General features: G+C 25.9%; 1 protein-coding gene across 1 annotated transcript; it reads left to right on the forward strand.

Annotated features, from left to right (window-relative positions):
* Nucleotides 1-4,468: 4,468 nt before the first annotated feature.
* On the forward strand, nt 4,469-20,047 carry LOC145836716 (kelch-like protein 25). Its single transcript, XM_082944497.1, has 2 exons — nt 4,469-4,591; nt 18,884-20,047. The coding sequence occupies exons 1-2, from the start codon at nt 4,469-4,471 to the stop codon at nt 20,045-20,047; spliced, it is 1,287 nt and encodes a 428-aa protein (XP_082800623.1).
* Nucleotides 20,048-20,992: the final 945 nt, after the last annotated feature.

Genomic DNA, 20,992 nt, shown 5'->3' on the forward strand with positions numbered 1-20,992 from the left:
TTTTCATTAAAATAAAATAATTTCTATAGATTTTTACAGGTTAGTAGTTAATAATAGGTAAAATACTTAATTTTAAATCCGACTGTTATAAAACTGTATAATATTTGTAGTTATTAAGTCTAAATAAGTAAACTTAACTATGATAAACAATAAATTAACAAATCATAAAATAAATATAAACAAACCACTTACTTAAATGGAAATAATAACTGATTCAGATTTATTTTACCGTTGTCAATAGTTGAACAAAATACATCCAATAATTACGTCACAATATATATGAAGATTAAGACATCTATTTAATTTTTATTGTAAAGTCAGTTAATCTAGTCTTTATGTTTGGAAAAGCACTAAAGCTCTTTAATATGAATAGTAGTATGTAATCTATTTTGAATAAAATGAAACAACAACCATTGATTAGTGAATCAATAAAATTCAACAACGGCAAAGACAATAAAAGTCACGGGAACTTGATATAATGTGTGTTTTATATATTAAATGTTTGTAATAATGAAATATAAAATAAAAACAAAATCAAAGTTAGATACAATTAGGAAGCAGATTAAGTTGAAATTCAAAAATTTAAAATTTAAGAATACAAAGCAAAAAATAAACAAACTTGTTATTAAGCTAACAAAGCACTGACCGATAATAAAGTTACAGCGACATACATAAAATAACAATGACTTAAACTACATATATATTATATATAATAATTATTAAAATAATTGATTGTTGTTTTATAAAGTAGCAGTCGGGTGTTTAAATTAAATATCCCATACAAATATCTTAAATAATTAATAAATAAACTGTGTTATATATGAAAGTTAATGTGTAAAACATTAAACAACAAGGTGGTAATATGCTAAGTATAAACCTGCAGTAAGAAACCTCTAGCTCTATTGGGCGTAGTAGGAAAAAAGCACGGTTTATCTTTGATTTGAATACAGGCTTCCAATTAAAATTGGAACTTAACACATAAAAATGTGAAAAATTATAGTCGGAGGGTTAAGTGAATATATGAAGTATCGGAGAATAGAAAGTGACATGTGTGAAATAAGTATATAAATAATAAATGAATAAAACTATACTTTACTTAGGTAATATAATTATATTAATATATATTAAGTGAGTGTGTGTGTTTATGTGAAAGGTGAATAAAAACTATGGAAGGTGAGAAAGCGCCAAGGTGTTATTTGAAGAAGAACCATCGGTTGTGTACACAGTTGTTTGAAATATCAGGTCTTTTATTTAATAACTCTTAACTATCTTCTGCTAAAATTGCCATTCTTTTAAGGTTACATACTTGGTAGATCTTGCTCGCGCTACTGATGTTATTGTTTGCGTGGTGTAGGATTCTCCATTCCATTTCTAGTTTGGTTCCATACCTGTCACAATACTGCCAAATGAAATCTAACAATCTCGTGCTATTCTTTTTATTTACATGCTTAAAAGTATACTTATGCCCGGTGTACCTATCTTTAAAATGTCGTGTATAAGGTGCGTGTTAAATGTAAGCTTAGTGGTTGTAATAACAGTAATAATAAAAATAATAATGATAATACAAGGATAAAGTGTATATTGGTTCGACAGGAGGTCATTTTGAATATGGTTTTATCGTAACTAGTTTGTCGAAACAAAATGTTTATGTTTTGCTTACAAACTTGAGCGCTTAAGGTTTATATACGTTGTGAATCTTAAGTCTGAAACTGTTTATTGAAAACAGCGAAATACAAAAGGTTTTTACGGTGTGGAAAAATTTAAATTAGGATGAACGAAACTCTTTTAGGTGTGCATGTATTAAATTTTGAAAATTGTAGAAAAAACATTTGATAAAATTGTTCGTTTTCGAAAGCATTTAAAAAATGTCAGAATATTCCCAGGGAGCTTTTAGCTTGGGGTCCACATACTTTTTTTTCAAACTAGTGTGCACAGGTTTCGATCACCGTGAAGACCACTGGTTTAATGAACAACAACTTAGAAACTACTTTTTTCTATCCGAAAATTTTGGTACACAATGATGTTATTTTGAACTAAAACTAAGACTAACTTTATTTGATACTTATCATTATTCATAATTATGTGGAAGTAACTACTCTTAGTACTAATATTTAAATACAAAAATACACTTTTAGTCGTTTATCTGTTTTAGTTTCAACAGTCTAAACCTTGTTAAATGAGCTTAATATTACAAATACATAGGTCTATACATTTAATTAATTAAAATATTTTAAGTCATTTAGATTAAATTTTTAGTAGCCATTAACTTTTGACTAAATTTTAAATAAAAATAAATCGTAAGTTTAATACAAGTTTCAAAATAAATTTAAGATAAATTATACTTGTGTCAAATATGCAGAAATATTCTACTTCATATTGTACAAAAATGAGGAAAAAAACTACCTAAAAATATGTTTAACAATATTCTACAAGAAAATCGACAAAATTCTGCAGTGCAGAAGCCTGGAATTTCGTATACCTTAAGTTTAGCTCAAGTTTGACAAAAGGGTTGATGATTGAATTGATATGATTAACCCTTTTGAACACAATAATTTATTAATTTTTCAACAACTTTCTTCTTTAAAGAGTGATTTTAAAAACCTACTTTCTAGACTTCCTGCTGCATTTGTAACATCGTGCTTAAGAAAGTTTTGCTTATGTTTGTTTTCTTTAAAGTTTTATTTAACTAATCAATTGTAAAAATTATTATTTGTTTAGTTGAGTTGGGTAAATAGTAAAAGTTTAGATTTGAAATTTCGGGTAAAACAAGTTAGAGATACATAGGTAATCGTTACCGTGCAGTTGTATTTTTAGTGTTATACATTTAAATAAGAAGATTTAAAAATGTTCAAACCAAGGTTAACGCATCAAAACCCTCTTTGATGCACTAAATGGCCTTAATAAGACTAAAAAATACTAGAACTTTGTTATGAATAAGCTTTTCTTTACTATTGTCTTATTAAAGAGAATTAACACTTTTCTACACATTTTAATAAAATTTTAAACCATCAGGATTAGTTAAAAAAAAAGTTCGGACACTATCACTATAATTTACCTGTTCAAAGCTAATACATAGTCATAAACCTCTTTTAAATCGGCATACAGATAGAAATCAATTTTATAAGTTGTTTTATCTTATACGATCAAAAAAACCAATGGCGAAAGTCTTTTAGGCCAAAACATGGGTTTAAATGTGCTGTTAGACAAGCATAATATAATTTATGGGTTTGATCATAGCATTTCAATTATCAGACCACAAGCCTTCGGTAGGCTGAAGTTTTGATTCGTTCTTATTGTCAGTCGCAACCGAAAAAGCTATAGTCGTCTGCCTACAAATGGTTTGTCAAACCATGCAAATACAAAGGATCTTTTTAAATCGTTTTGTCTAGTTTTGCACGTATCAAGTATCTAAATATTACTATTTCACATCCAGCCACACATTCGTCGGTTATGCCGTTCCAAACGTGAATACTTCAGCACCTCCTCCCGAGATGATCTCTTTTGTAGGTTCCTTCGCTCAACGCTCTGCTCCGGATACCCACGTTCGGAGGTACCTTGGCACTTGCGAACTCGATCGAAAAGTTCAAAAAACACTTGCTGGGATCGTAGGTTTGTAAATTTTGCGACTGCAGCGCTTCGTTGACGAGCATGTTCACGAGGCCGTCTTCGCTCAAACCTGCCAGTTTGCCGCCACGCCGGAGCAGTCATGTAAACGCCCCGAACTTTCCGGAGCCAGAATTGAGCCGATTTGTAGAATGCCGGCCATTTACTCTCGTGAAACATCAGATTGCTGGCACCGTGTGGCTCGTTTGCGTGCCCCTCGATTTGTGTGTTTGAAAGACTTGCACGTCTTTTTTGAAGAACTCTTGCTTCGGTGAAGAAATGACGAATGAATTCAAACTCGTCCGACTTCGGCTCAAGCGCTCAAACGTCGTAATTCCAGCTTTCATCAACTTTCATATTTGGTTTTAAACATTTTTTGTAAGAAATACAAGTAGTTATTTGAAGTAAATATGTAAAAGTTAATATTTTAAAATAGTGATGGTTTAGCCAACTAATATAAATTATAACATTAATTTATCAAATGTTATCAGTGATAACAAACTAACAGCTTTAACACCATCAATTAAAAAAACCATTTGTTCTCTCTAAATGTAAACAAGTTGTGCTTTCTGAAGTGATAATAGTAGATAGATATATTCAATTTGTAACTACACTGTGGTATAGTTGGCGAGTGGGCTAAGGCGCTGAATTTAATTTCAGTCATTTCGATGGCGCGGGTACGATTTTAAGCTTTGCCTTTATTTTTCGTCGTACAAAAAGGTGACATTTAATTAACTTTTTTTAAATGGTTTTATATAAAAGTATTCATAAAACTACAAGTCCAAATTAAAATCATTTAAACTATCTTTTATTGTGTCGTATAAAAAAGTTTTATAAGAAAGTTAATATTAAAAGAACAATAAACATGATATTCAAACCCACGCATGCAGATCATAATGAATTAGCAGTCCATCGACTTAAGTACTCGGCCACCCCGTCTTGCAACAATATCCTTTTGCTAGGCAATATTAAGCGCGTCGTTAAATGGGTTAGCCTTTTTAAGTATTTTTATAACAAAAACAACTATATTAATATTAACTTACTATAACCTACTAGAATTGATATTTAACCAGACATCCATTTAAGGGTTTTGTCCAGGATTAGTCTACTTATGGGTGTATTTTTAGTAGTAACACATGAATTAGCAAATAAGTGATAAAAAGTTTAAAAAAGTTAAGTTTAAGTATGAATATTGCGTTTTAATGAAGTTAGTTTTAATTAAACTCAAAAAACAACCATAAAAATTATCTTACAGTAAGACATTATTTTTCAATACTGTATAATATATGAAATAAAATTAATATAGTAAAATAAAGTAAACATAGGTTTAAAAATAAACACTTTTATTATGACGTTACACATGTATGCGAAACATCAAGCTGTTTATGAAAGATCTCTAGTTTGTTGTTTTAGTTACAAAAGAATGAAAAAACTAATATAAGTTTATTTAAGTTATCGTAGCTTTTAATGATAATAAACTTTGTAGTTTAGTTTGTATGAATATTATTTACTTAATATCACATAAAACCACTGAGATAATTATATTGGAGAAGTTAGTTTACATTTTTTACGTCAACTTTGTTATCAATGGTTTTTGAGCATCTTATATTATTATTATTATTATTATTATTATTATTATTATTATTATTATTATTATTATTATTATTATTATTATTATTATTATTATTATTATTATTATTATTGTTATTATTATTATTATTATTATTATTATTATTATTATTATTATTATTATTATTATTATTATTATTATTATTATTATTGTTATTATTATTATTATTATTATTATTATTATTATTATTATTATTATTATTATTATTATTATTATTATTATTATTATTATTATTATTATTATTATTATTATTATTATTATTATTACTATTATTATTATTATCATTATTATCATTATTATTATTACCGATATAGTTCTTTTCCCAAGAGCAATTAAACTTATAAAATATATTACTTTTGTCTTGGTCTGGTATCGGGTCTTTCATCTGCACTTTTAATAAAGGTTTTGAAAGAAATATAAATTTTGGACACACTTGATTGTAAGATGTTTTTGTTAAATCTTTTACTTTGCTCTCAAATACACGTGATTTTTCTTAAATATAGAAAGTTTTAAAATTGCTCGGAACTTCCCCGGTCCGTATATCTTAGGTTGATTTAGGTTATTGTGATGTGATTTTATAACCGTCTTAATCAAATCTGGTGAATATCCATTTTTTATTCAAGTTTATTTTATTCGCTCAATCTCTAAACGAAGTAATTCTTTAGAACAGATTTTGTATGCTCTATGGTAAAATGTTTTTATTAGGTTTACTTTTCGTTTCTTACTACAATAGATTAATAGTGTAAGTATTGCCCAGTGAAAGTTGATTTTTCTATAGACATTCGTTAAGAAGCTTGTTTTATATTTTTTTATCGATATATCTATAGTGGCAGTTGGTTGTTTTCTTCTACTTCTCTAGTTAAAAAATCTTTTTATGTAAGGAGTTTAGTTTTTGAAAAATAGCTTTGTTTTCACTTTCTGTTTTGGATATAACTAAACAATCGTCAACGTATCTAATGTAGACAACCTGTGAAGACAGATCGTCAGCAACTTTGGATTCTAAATACCCGATAAAAATATTAGCAAGAGTTTGACCTAACATGGAACCCACGGCCATGACGTTTATCTGATAAAAAGCTAAGTTCTTTTTTTTAGTTGAGAAGTTTGTTGCATACCCGTTGTTTAAAATTTACAAACAATTACTTTTTAAATTTTTCAAACAATTACTTTTTAAATTTTTCAAACAATTGCTCACAAACTTAAGGAGGAGATAGATTTTTCGTGAAATAGTCTGTTTTTGCTCTTTTAAGTCCCGCATCCCATAAGGAAACTTTTGAATGCTCAAACTTTGATCGCTTATGTCTCTAAAGTTAATTTGAATTTTAAGAGGCTATTAAATGCAACAAGTAGCTTGTCTAACTTTGTAAAAAATAAGACCTATTTAATAAAATATGGTAAATAACCTTAACTAAAAGTTTTATTTGATTACAACATTTGTTTTATTACTACTTTTTTTTCGTTGCTTGTAATTTTAGCTTGGTATAAATTGGTTTATTATTTAAACTTATATAAGAATCGCTTTAAACTTTTATATCATTACAATATTTTTCTATAATTTTTAAAAATATACTTGTTTAAATTTTTTATTAAAATTTTTTCAGATGCTCATAATACTTACATTTAGTATTTTATACACGCTTTCTAACTTTTTTAAAAAACTTATTTTGATAAAAAACATTATTTTTAAGTTTGTATTTTAACTAGCCAAAATATAAATTTAAGCGTTTTTAACAAAATATTCTAGCGAAACAAGTTCACTGGAATATATTATAATAACAGACTGTTCAGTATCCTTCTTTTATTACATTGTCATATGTTTCTGTGTGTTAATCCATGACAGTGACACACATAAACATATGTAAGTGTAATAAAAGAAGGATGCTGTAAAATTTATTATTATTAAGTTTTATTTTATTTATATAATTTTTCAAACCAATTATTTATTAAGCCTATCTCTACTAATTTTTTTCATTATAATTTTTAAACTATATACTACAGCTTAATTAATTTTATTTATTTTTGTTATGTTTTTTAAGCAACTTCTTTTTTAGCATTATCTTTTTTTTTTTCAAATTTTTATATATTAAAGCTTATCTTTACTTTTTAAAACTTTTTATAAATTTAAATTTATCTTTATTTTTTAGAGTTATATTATTTTTATTATTTATTTCTTTTACGTGAAATTTCCTTTTATCTGATCAAATGGTTATTAGACATAATTTTTTTTAAGTTTACTAATTTCTATATAAGCCAATCACAGATTGCTGCCAAAGTGTTGTCTAAAAATGTCTTTTCAACAAAAATGTGATCCCAAAAGACGCTAATGGTCAACTCATATACAAAAAAATAAGTTTAGATGTTTTATTTTTGTAACACTAAATTCAAACAAAAGAAAAAAGGAACATTATAAAACAAAAAAACTTAATAGAATTATTCTAATGACAAATTTTTATATATATCTTTTATAAGTTTTGCACTTAAAGTTATCATGATGAAGTTCAATGTCAATGCAAACATTAATAATGAGTTACACTAAGATTATTAAAAGTTGTCATCAAGAAAGTTTTGAAAATTATTAGCAATTTTAATTCTAGCTAATACAGTATAAAAAAAATCATGTTATTTATTTTTTACTAATTAAAATGTGGTAAAAACAAATTTACAGTATAGTAAAAATCACATCCCCATAATAACTACAAAAATAAGTAAAAAGTTGATACAAGTGCTTTGTACAAGCATAACAACACTTTTCCCTTTACTAAAAGTAATTATTTTTGATTATAATGTTTTATCTCTAAGAAATTACATTTAGCTTGCATTTTTACTATGACTAACATGCATGTTGACATTTAAGTTTACTTACTTGCTGAATCAGCAAAAAAAAAGGGAATTCCGGTGAATCTACAATCAAATCCGCTTACGAAACATCTTGATTCGAGATTTTTATCACATATAAACAAACAATAGTAAAAAAATATTTAAGCAAGTTTTTAATATAAACTCAAAATATTTATTTTTTGGCAAAAATAAACATAAAAGTATAGTTGAAAAAGTTTTAAAATTATTGAAAAAAAAAAACTCTAAAAATAATTAAGAGTTATTTTAATAAATGAGTAAATTTTATGAGACCAATATAGTTTAGAAATAAAATGAGTCTAAGGGGTAGGCGTAGGATTCAAAAAAGTTTATTAATCTTAGGTTAAAATATTAGGCTTATACTTAGGCATAACAGTTTAAATTAAAGTAACTATTACTTTAATTTAGTTTAAGTAAGTCAATTATCTTGTTTGTTTTATGTATTAACTTGTTGTGTGTATTACGTATAATTTTTGTTTTGTTGTTTTGTATTTTTTTAAATAGCAAGTATTATACTTGACCAAATATAATGATTAAATTAATTTAAATATTAATTTAGTTGTTTTGTTATGTTACCAAAATAGGTACATAAATAATTATGTTATCATATTTTTATTGAATTAGTATTTATGAATAAATTTCAATGCAAAAACTTTTGAAAAATTGTTAAAATTTTCACATTAATAAACGCAAAATGTGCTGCTATACCACAGGAAACATGGACGAGTGGTTACGGCAGTGTATTTTTGCTCAGAAACACCTGTGTTAGGGTTCAAAGCCCACCACTTCCATATTTTTTTTATTTATATAATTATGTATTATCACATATATTTAAAAAAAATAAATAAAAACCCAATTATTATTTATCTATTACATTCAAAAAGTATCTTTAAGAAGTACGCATACGTGTAAGATAAGGATAAGTTTAAGGGCATAGAAGGTTTAATTCACTTTTTTCAGAATGTGATCTTATTTTATATGATTTTTACTGTGCTACAAGATGCTATTTACAGATTTTAAAAACTCAAAACAATCTTTGAGATATAGCCGGTCAAAGTCGGAGGTAACAATAGGTTCTTTATGGGAGGCACAACTAAAACAGCAAATAACTAGAAATCACTAAGAATATATCTTCTCCTAGGTTTTTTGAGATAACTACCTTAAATTTTTTGGAAATGTTCCTTGCAATGTTTAGAAAAGTCTTTTGCAAAAAAAAATTATATAAAAAAAAAACAAAAAATTGTTTTATTTTTTGTATATATTTTTTTAATAATTTTAATAATTCCTTGCACCAGTATTTTTAAATATTGCAAGGAACATTTCCTAAAAATTTGTGATAGTAATTTTAAAAATGCTGGGAGATATATCTTTAGTGAATTCTAGTTATTTGCTGTTTTAGTTGTGCCTCCCATATGGAACCTATTGTTGCCTCCGAATTTGACCGGCTATATCTCAAAAGTTATTTTGAATTTTTAAAGTCTGTAAAAAGCAACTTGTAGCTTATTAAAAACTATACAAAACTAGATCACATTGCGAAAAAAGTGTTTTAACCCCCCTATGCCCCTAAATTTATTTTTACAGGGGGGTTACACTTTTTTTTATTGAATAAGTGACCTTTAACTAATCTTTAATTAATATTTATTTCTAAAATAAGTGTTTTAACCCCTATGCCCCTAAATTCTTTCTTACCTTACACGGATGCATACTTCTTAAAGATACTCTTTGAATGTAATAGATAAATATTTTGAAAAATTTGTGCGTACCTAACACGGACGCGGACAAGATACCCTTTAAATATAAAACAAATATGTTTTAAAAATTTAGTGAGTATCTTACATGGATGTAACCCCCTGGCCTCAACTGTAATTTCCTTTTGCTCATTTAATGGAAGAATCATAGTTATATAAATAAACAAAAACATGGAAGTAATTAGCTTTTAACCCCCTATACCCTAAAAAAAAGTTCTTGTGGCAAATTAGATATCTGTTGTTCAAACAATGTTTTAGATCCAAAACAAAGTTATAAAAACAATCAGAGGCCTAAGTTACCAAGTGAACTTTATTTTATACATTTAACCTGAACTTAATTAAAACTAACTATAACTGTAAATACTATAAGCTAATACTTCAAGAAATAATATAAATTAAATCCTAATATATACTTGTTTGCCACTCTTTGAGTCATAAAATAATCTGTGTGTAACTTTAACCTTCCCGGAGTTTTTTTCAAATCCTTAAATACTTTTAATAAACTATTTAAAAAAATTTTCCTGAGGTTTTTTTAAAAATCTTAAAACTTCTTTGAGTTTCCCAGAGTTTAAAAAAATTAAAAATTTTGTGAGTTTCCCTGAGATTTCTATTTTTTGAAATTTCTCTGAGCTCATTAGTGTGTGGCAATCCTATATAGATTTTATTACATAAAAGCCAATGTGAATTTGATAATTATCTAGTATAATGTTGCACCAATATCTAACTGAAATTACATTGTATTTGATGTATTCTTAACTATAATTTTTGGCTAAAAATTTATATTTATAAGTACATAAATTGAGTTATATATCATAAATTGATAAAACTTAAATATTTAATCGCTTTTATTAATCAATATAAAGCAATTAAATCATTTCAATTTATTATATTGATTATGATATTGTAAAACATAATCAATTGAATACTTTAGTTTGTCATAAATAAATTTAATTCTCACTATGTATTTAAATCTTGTTTAAAACAAAGTATATTTCAGGCTAAACATAGTTAGAATAAAACATTGATTTTTAGCCTAAAATAATGGTTAGAAAGACATTAAATTCAATATAATTTCAGCTTGACATTGGTGCAACTTCATCCTAGGTAATTACTGTGAATTTTTAAACCAAAATAATGAACCCCACCACTCATAACCTTATATTAGCAGTAAAAATAAATAATCTTAAGTTAAATTATTGTTTAATAAATTTGTCTCATCCTACAGATGTATTACAGTTAAATTGTATACAAATTTCCGAAATTAGTAAGGTTTAATATTTGAGAAGAGACTTTTGCATTTTAAACTAAGTCTTGTGCTAACTTGTAACAACTTGTGGCTCAAAAATATGATAAGTAGCATCAAAATTTACGGTTGGATAGTTTTATCTCTATGAAAATAGATCAGCCAATCAGCGACACATGTGTAGAATATTCAGCCCCTAATACCTTAAAACATTTTGGTCTTTTTTAATTTAACAACAGAATAAAAAAAAGAGTTTCCATTATATTTGTTCTAGGTAAATAAGTAACAATATAGAAAAAAAATATTAACTAAATTTATAGAACATAATATTTTTTTTTAATTAATTGACTGGTTAGTTATTTTAAGGGTTATAGTAGTATAGTATTTTAATTTTAAAGTTTACTTTTGGTAGAGTTTTGTTCTGAAATAAAAAGTAATTTATTAAAAAAGTTTATTCTATATAGTTAATTTCTAATATGATAGTTTCAGAATTTAGCCAATGAGTTAAAATAAAATTATAAAAATAAGTATATGCCTTAAATTTTAATGGCTGAAATAAACTAACTGATTTATATATTTAAATTGTTTTTTTATTATTGTAATTATTTTAAAGGGTTATGTTTATGCAGATTTCAGTACACTTATAGATTCTAACTTTTATTTTAATTTATTCTAGTTATAAGTTTTATGAAACTACACTCAACACCAGGGTTTTACAATGCAGATAAAGCTTTTTTACATGCTGTTCTTATTTCTTATTTTAACTTTTTTAACAAAGTTATAGATTACTTATAATGAACCTAAAATTTCAAATCAACTTCTTAGATACAACCGGTAAAAGTCAGAGAGTACTCTAGCTTAATTATGTTAGGACTAGACAGCAAACAATTCTATTTTGCTAAAAACCTGTAATCTCTTTCATATTTTAAGTTATTATTTTCAAACTTTTTAGGCTAATCTTAATAAAATGTGATATTTTTTATATAGGGAAGTTTTAAATATTGAAGTAGAAATAAAAACCTTTTTTTTTTCTCAATGTTTTAGAACTTTATTTTAGCAAATTCCTTTATATTATAAAAGAAACATCTACTAAAGATTTTGAATGCCTAACTTATACATCAAAAAAGAAGATACGGTTTTAATGATTTTATTTAGTTGTTGTAATAAGTTTACCTTTCAATAAAGATTCTTTTGTATTCTCTAACTATGAATTGCTAATTACCATATATCAAAAATTTATATGAGCTTTTTAATTTTGTAAAATTAAAAAAAAAACTTGTAACTAAATTAAAACTGTAAAAGATAAGCTCATTAAAATTTTTGTAAAGTAGATATTAAGAGCAAAGTTTTATGTTCAGGTATAGAAAAAATTCAGTTGTTTTTAAACTTGGTGGTAGAGAACTATTGTTAATAAAAGCATCTTAATACCCGTAAAGTTCTAGATGAAATTAGTTTTTTTTTTGTTTTTGAAATTGTTTTAAACTTTTTTTAGCTATATTAAGGGTTGCCTTATAAAGTACTCAGGGTACTTTTAAATTCTTAAAAATTTCAAAAAAAAATTAGAGTATTTTGATTTTTACTTAAATACAGAGGGTGACTAAGGGTAATTTTATTTTTTTCTAAAAATCTCAAGGTAGTTTTAAGATTTTTTAAAAGTCTCAAAACAGTTTATTTTAAGATTTCAAATAAGATTTAGTTTAAATACTTGATTATTTTATTATCAATTTTGTTAAAGAAGTTAATTTCATCGATTTTGAAAATATTTTAATGATTATAAAAATCTCAAGGTGAATCAGGGCAGTTTAAGATCACTCAAGACAGATTTTTTCACTCAAAAGTGGCAACCCTGTTTATTATCAAATATTTTATCTTATATTTAATAATAATTATAATATTTATATTTTATTAACTTTTATTTTATCTTTTTTAATATTAAAATTGTTAATCTGTTTACCCTGTTTAGTTGAAAATTTTTTTGTTGAACAAGAAAATTGCTACTTTGTATAGAATTTATAATAGGAAAATGCAGAAAAATACTAGGCAAGTAAATTGGACTGCTTCTAAGCTTTAAACCTGCCAGTTGTTAAAACTAACAGAGGCTGACGAGATGAAAATAAAATAGAGTATATTAACTTCAGGTCTATCAAATAAGTAAGAATTCATTTTAATTTTTTTTGTCTATGTGCGTTGAATATTTTAAACACTACATACTTTTAAAACTTCTAAAGTGTAGTTTATTGTGTTTTAGTTTTGTTAATATGCAGTGCCAAACTTTTAAATATTTATTGTTATTAGAAGTTTTATTTTAAAAGAACTAGTCAAGATATGAACTTTTATGCTGACAAATGATTAAGCCAGTTTAATGGGTAGAGGTCAAATTTGTACAAGCGAACAATATTGCTCGAGGGAACTAAATTGCACGAGGATACTTCTGCACTAAGAATATTTTGTTATAGATGAAATTTTCGCACGAGCAGACAATTTTGCACGGAGAAATTTTAACTTTTTCTTTATTAATATTCTTTTTTTTTAGTTTATTTATTTTTATCACTGTTACCCCTGACCCTTACCCTCGGTCAGTATTTTGTTATTATTTTTTTTTCTTAATTTATCTTATAGTCTTTTTTCTGTTTTTTGAAAAACTTAGTTTTCTGTTTTTTAAATCTTGTGCGAAAATTACCATCGGTGCAAAACTGACCCTTGGTGCAAAATTGTCTTCGTTCAATTTTGTCTCCTCTTGCAATTTAGTTCTCTTGTGCAATAGTACCCCATTGTTAAAAAGTTCAGTTATGGTTCAGGAAAACTCTTAAATGGGAACCAGATTAAGAATGGGAAATATAATTAACTATAGGACTTTTGGACTTGAATTTAAATTGCTTTTACATCTTATTAGACCAAAGGGTATAATTTAATATTAGTTTATGACAAAAATCTTATTTATTTGTTTAGTAAAGTCAGTTTAATTTTTTTTTTTACAATAAGCTTTTAGTGATTTTAAATACTTAGATATACCTACATCCTAAGGAAAACTAATTTATTAGAAAGTATAGTTTATTTGTATTAACTAGATTTATAATCTTGAAATCTAAAACATGCAATATCTTTTTAATATATACTTAGTTAAGTCTTTTAAAATTGTTGAGCTATAATCTATTTTTATTTTAACTATTATTAACGGTACAAAAATTAAGACAAAGTTCAATGCCTTACGGTCGCTCAAAAACAAAATCTTTATTTTTTTTCCAATGCTTGCTTTTTAGGAAGGAAGTAACTTGGATTAAAATTGGCTTCAAAAATATTTCTAACATATCTGCAAGATGCAAAATCCATGAAAATTAACTGTGCTATATAAACAGCATTGTCTCGTTTAACTTATTAGGGAAATTGCTACTAATAACTATTTAATTCAAAGCTATAAGGACAGTATCAATAAGTACAGTACTAAAGTTAGGAAAAACAAAAATTTTTTGTCAATATTTATTGACAGTATTCTATTTTGTGGTTTCCAAGAGATAGCACTAAAAGTAAGCTATGAAAAAAAAAGACCCATTAAAAGTTGTTTCAGTTTATTTCTAAATTTTGCAGGCATTATAGATAAAGATATGTGTGACCACCTGGAAAACAGTACATTGTTTAAAGGAAATTCAGCTACAATACAGAACGAAATACTTGAATATGTTCTCAAATTTATAAAATAAAAGTTATTGCTCAAGTCAGTAAGCACCTTTCACAGCTATAATTACTTATGAAACCATAAAGGTTTCTTTCCAAAATCAATTATAATTATTTATCAAATGTGTACACTATTGCAAAGAAGTAGAAGGAATTTAGGTATTTTTTCAGCCAGACAGAGTCAATGCTGATAAAACAGCAAATATTACACTGACAGAGCTACAAAAAAGTTTGAATGAAGATGAAAGTAAAGTAGTTGCACAGACTTATGATGGTGCTTTAGTCATGCGGGGAAGGGTTGGATTAGAGGTGTGCAATTAATTAAGTATGTAAAAATGCTTACTATGTTCACTCTGCTGCTCAGCAGATTAATTTAGTTCTATCAAAAGCTTCTAGCTGCAGCAAAGAAGAAAAACTTTAATTTGTAAAGTTTGACCAAACTCCTTCTTTTTTTTAAGTTGCAAGAAATATTACGTTCTCAAGGTGAAGTTAACATTTAAAAATTGTTCTATGAGTCAAAAAACACGAATAACTAACAGGATTTAACTTAATTATAAATTACCAACACCGTTTTTATTTTTGCACGATAGCCACAAAAGAAAACTGCAAAAACATTTTAAAGATGATATTTTTAATATTTTGTTGAAATTGTTTTCCAAAATTATTGCTGTAGTTGAATTTCTGTATAGTGTCCTTTAATGCACAGACTTAACTGTTCAATAAGTTGAACAGCATTTTGGAACTTTTTAAGCTGCAGTCAGTAGTATAAGAAATTCGAGTAGCAGAGATAATTTAAAAAAAAAGCATTTTTTGTTTAAGAAAAGAAGTCTGTGAAAGTGTCATCTTCAAAATTTCTGAAAAGTTAATATTTTCAGGGCGTTTAAGAATTCCACAGATAATTTTGGTTAAATATTTTACTGTTTATAAAACAGTTTTTCTTTAGGACTTATAGAAACATTTAATAAGTTTTATCCTGTAGTTTAATGTTAACAGTTGGAAAGAGAACTAAAAACACGTAAAGAAATGTATCAGAATGGTTTAGTAAAAATACTGATATATCTAAAGAACATATTAAAACATCTATGAAAAGCTACAAAACTTTTTAGCATTTTGATAACAATACCCATGTGCAGTAGTGAAGCTAAAAGAACATTTTTGATTGTAAAAAAATAAGTAAAGTTTTCTAAGAAACACCATTAGTCAGTCAAGGTTAAATTCTTTAGTGTAATATCTATTGGTAGCGACCAGAGATGTTAAAATGCTAACAGTTACTATGGTAATTCAGCAATGAAGTGTTTTATTTTTGGTTTGTTTTAAGTTAATATTTTCACGCTTGAGTAAACAAAGCAGAGCTTTTTAACATGTCTGGTAGCGACTTAATTACAAACTGTACTAGTTTTAAGGTGGAAATGATGGAAATTTTATATTCCAACAAGGAAAAAGAACGAACTTTAGTTACAAACGTGTTAAAATAAGAGTCTAAAAATTAGTGTTTGTAAAGTTAGAACTTAATGTTTTTTTTAGGTAGTAAACATGTTGTTTTATGTACAAACCAAAAAAAGTTTTTTTTTATTAAACTGTAGTTTGTACATAAAATTTTCTTTGTTTGTAGACTTTTTCATTAACTTGCCAACCCTCATTAAGCATTCCTATGTTTTGTTTAGTTAAATATTAATAAAAACAATATTTTTACTTTGGTGTTGAATCTTGTTAATTTTAAATAACGTTAAAACTAAAGAAAATACTACTGTAGTTTTTGTATTTATTAAAGTATTTAAAAAGTATTTAATGTAAATTGTAAGCTGTTTTTTGTTTTAACTTTAAAGCATTCGTCAAGTTTAATACTCTTCTTATTTAACTTTTGAGTTGTTTACATAGTGAAACCTAATTTTTTCAAAAATTTTAAGATTACATTACTTTTCACTTATAACTCGCTTTTATAAACATTTAGCGGTAAATGACCTTCTTTTTTAAGAATTGAATGAAGTAAGTTCTTCGTTAAATTTTTATTTTTATTTTAACATAAAGTTTTCTTTGTTTGTAGGCTGTTCAATTTACTTGCAAGTTCCTTTAAAAAGGGTTCCTTTTTTTTGTTGAGTTAAGTACTGGTAAAAAAAAACTTTAGTTTGGTTTTTAATCTTATATTTTTAAGTAACGTTGAAGCTAAAAAAATACTGTTGTAGTAGGTGTATTTTAATATAATACAATTCTTTAATTTAAGTTATAAGCTACTTTTAGTTTTAACTTAAGATCCTTGAAAAAATTAACTTTTATTAGTTTTTTTATTTACTTTTGTGTTTTTAACTTATTTAACCGTTTTTTTATTTCAATTATACTAACTTTAATTTAATTGTAAGTTTTATAATCATTATTTTTTTTAATATTTAGAAATAAAAAGGCTTTTTTTTGTGTAATCAGTAAAAATAGCTTTACTTTAATAAAATTTGCAATTTTTACATAAAATTTAAATTTTCAACAAACTTTTTCTTTAAAAATAACTTTTTATATTAAAACATTTTTCGATTTATAAAGCAGTTACAAATTTACAAAAGCGGTTATTAGCTTAAAACTGAATTTAGAAAATTTAAATTCATAGCTAAACAGTGTTGGACGAATTTTTTTTTTTAACTTATTGATAAAACAGTTAGAACAAAACTGAATAATTAACTTATTTTTAAATAATTTTGTATTTCGTTCATAAAAAAAATTGAAAAAACTTTTCTCCTTACACAAAACCTAAATTTAGAATTTTGATAAGTCAAATAGATTAAAGTTTTGTAACTCTGCAGAAATACAAAAAATACAAACATGAGAAAATTTACTTCAAAAAACAAACAAAAACCGTTGTTAGCAAAAAGCCAAATTAAACACGACGTAAAGAACAGGGAGTTAAAATATGTCAATCAAAGCCTACTAAATTGTTGTACTCATCTTACGAATAGTAAAAATGAAGGTTTTGTTCACTTGAGTAAATCGAAATCTATTAAAGATGCAATTTTTTTTCAAAGCTCCAATGATGTTGTCACAGGTCTTATTTTGGTTTAAAAATTCAAAATATTTGTATGTTTTAAGAATTTCTAGTGCCTAATAATTTATTTTAATGTAATTTACACAATAAAGGACATTTCATAACCAATGGCCGTAAGTTGAGTTTTTATATAAAGTTATAATTACTTTACTTTTTGATTTATAACAAATGTAAAACAGTACTATTTACTAAACATATATGAGTAATAATTGCTATATTTATATTGAAAAAGCTTACAAGTTTGAAAATAAAAAAAAAATAATGATTTTAGATAATGAAATAAAAATATACAAAGTATCAAACTGTAATGAGTTTTTATTTAAGTTCTCGAAAAATAAAAGTTTTTATGAGTTAAGTAGCGTAGTTTTCTAAAAACTTGAATAAATACAGTGTCTGAAATACTTGCTTTATCAAAATTTACGTACGTTTCTGTAAGTTAAACTGATAATACATTGAAAAGTACTTAAGTTTTTAGTGCTTTTAGACTTTTAGAGCCTGTTAAAAAACTTTGTAAAACTTTATATTAGTTCAATTCAAAGAAACATAGGTCATTTTTAATAAAGCAACTACTACAGAAACTCTTGTTTTTTATTTCAACCCGTTTGTTTCATACAGATCTTTTTAGTAAAGATATTTCTAAGCTGTTATTTTAAACATTTGAATTAGTGTATATACTATTTTGTTGTTTAATAACAGTAGTTTAAAAATAAATTAGTTTTCTAAAAAAAGTAGAATACTTAAGTATTTTTTACATTTTATATTCAAAAAACAGAGTAAAACAAGTGTAGTTTAATTAAGGCTATATCAAAAATAAGTACCTAAAATCAAACTTATTTTTAGGAACTAAAACACTGAACAAAAGCGATTTCATCACAATATTAAAAGCTAACGCTGTTTTGTTGTCTGAAGATCATCAAGGAAAAAACCTGACAGTAATTAGTAACAAAGTCAACTTTCAGAGTGTGGCAATGTTTTACCAAGTTGCTAGTTGTTTTAAGTTGAAAAATATCGCTAATTTAGCTTTGTGCTACATTGAACGTAGTTTTGCATTTATTAACGAAAGCCATAATTTTTTAAAACTAGACTTTGCTTCATTTGCAAAGATAATTTCCAGCTCTAAGTTGCACGTTGATTCAGAGTTGGAAATATTAAGTGCTACTGATAACTGGATTAGCTACGATTTTAAAACAAGAAGCAAGTTTTCAGTATACCTCCTATCAAAAGTTCGTCTTCACTTGCTGTCAGATCGTGCTGTAAACGACGCTTTGAGTGAATCTTTGTCGTTCAGCAATATTGATGATTTCTATTCAAAAAACAGGAAGAAACTTTACAAATGTAAATCAAGCGATTCTAGATTATTCAGGTACTGTGGTAAAAACAATTTCGATATAGCAATTATTGGTGGTTACGACAACCAAAAAGAAAGAATGCTGTCCAACATCCGCAGGATTAATGGAAGAAACTTCAACATTTATTGGGAACTTCCTCCAGTGAAAATCAAAAGATACTACTACCACACGTCAGTTTATTGCAGAGGAGCAATTTACGTATTTGGAGGTTTGGACAGAAACGTTAAACCTTTAATCCCTGTTGAGAGATACTCATTGACAGCTAATAGTTGGGAGATTGTTGCTGATATGCCTGATGACCGAACAGACTTTGGTATATGCGCTTTTATGAAATATGTTTTCATTGTTGGAGGTAAGAATGAATGTATTTTAGATTCGTGTTTTAGATTTGATTCAAACAAAAAAAGTATGCAAGAAGTTGCGAAAATGAACGAGAAAAAGTTTAAAGTAGGCTGTGCAGTTTATAATGGAAACGTTGTTGTTTCTGGTGGTTGTTGCTTAAATGGCATCCTAAATGCAACAAGTGCTGTTGAAGCATATGATCATGTTGCTAATAAATGGTCGCGAATGCCAAATATGATCGAAAGTAGATATAACCACAGTTCAGTTGCTATGAGAAATAAATTATTTGTCATTGGCGGTGTTCGGTTAACTAGCAGTGTTTTGTCGTGTGAAGTATTTGATTCTAAAAGTAAAAGGTTTGTTTTTCTGAAGCAAATACCTTCATCAACGACGTTTAGTTTAAAAAATGCAGTTGCCACTTTTTCCGTTGGAAGAAAACTTGTTATAATCGGTTCAGAATCGTCTACAGCTTTACATTACGACGAAGAAAAAGATAAGTGGTCTGAAAAAGCTATCCAAGTAACCGACATAATGTCTGATTTTAGCTGTACGCTCATACCTAAGCTGAAGTTTTGAATGTTATCACTGTAATCTTTTGTTAAGACTTTCTTTCAAACTACGTCTTATTTTTTACAGTTTGTAAATCGTTTTAAAGTGAGTAGACAGTGTTGATAGATGTTATATGCTTTTTTTTTATTTTAAGAATGTAAAATGTTGTCAACTTTTTTAACAATTTGATAATATTTCCATTTTTTATGCTTCTAATGTATTTTGTTCTATTACTAGGTTTTGTAAACTTATTTACATCTATAAACTTTATATGACTTATTTTTTCATTAGCTAAATGAAAATATGTACTTAAAGATATTTATCAGCTTTAAAGTTTTTTAAGTACTTTTTAACTTTTAACTTAGACTGATTTTTATTTAAATTATAATAGATTGAAGCACTAAATTATAGTACATAGATTTTCATAGCAAACGTGATTAGTTACTTTGACTTGCTTATGTTGTTTTATAAACTTTAACATATATTCGAAAAGTGTACAATAAAATTTCCTCAAGTTGTTTTAATTCGTCATTTAAAAAAGTAAAAATTTACTTTTAAAAAAAGTTTACTTTTAAACAAAGTTTACACAGCTGTATTAGAACACTCTGTAAAAAACGCTCAAGCAAACTGTTAAAATTAGTAAATTTATAAACCTGATAAGTAAGGTTTTGTCTACTCCTATAATTTACCACATAACTTTTTTAAAATGAAGTTAACAAATAAATCCTTAAAACAATCAACACTAGTTTTGCCAAAGCTAAAAGTTAAATAAATTACTGAGCTACAAACAATTCAGAAAGTTAGAACTTTTGTAGTAAACTATACGAAAATATAAAACAATCTTAACAAATTTATAATTAGTCTTTTTAATGTTTTGATTTTAAAAGCAACTTCAAATTAATTTAAATCTAGAATAAATTAGAAAATACTGAAAGAGTTTTTAAATTTAAAATGAAAAAAAGTAATCCTACA

Source organism: Thalia democratica, chromosome 5 (genome assembly GCF_965202585.1).
Source record: "Thalia democratica chromosome 5, ktThaDemo2.hap1.1, whole genome shotgun sequence".
Lineage (NCBI taxonomy): Eukaryota > Metazoa > Chordata > Thaliacea > Salpida > Salpidae > Thalia > Thalia democratica.

Bases quoted from the DNA above. Each gene is read 5' to 3' on its own strand.
- LOC145836716 (XM_082944497.1), top strand. From the start codon at position 4,469: ATGATATTCAAACCCACGCATGCAGATCATAATGAATTAGCAGTCCAT. The intron at 4,592-18,883 runs GTTAGCCTTTTT...TCATTTGCAAAG, and splicing joins TTAAGCGCGTCGTTAAATGG to ATAATTTCCAGCTCTAAGTT.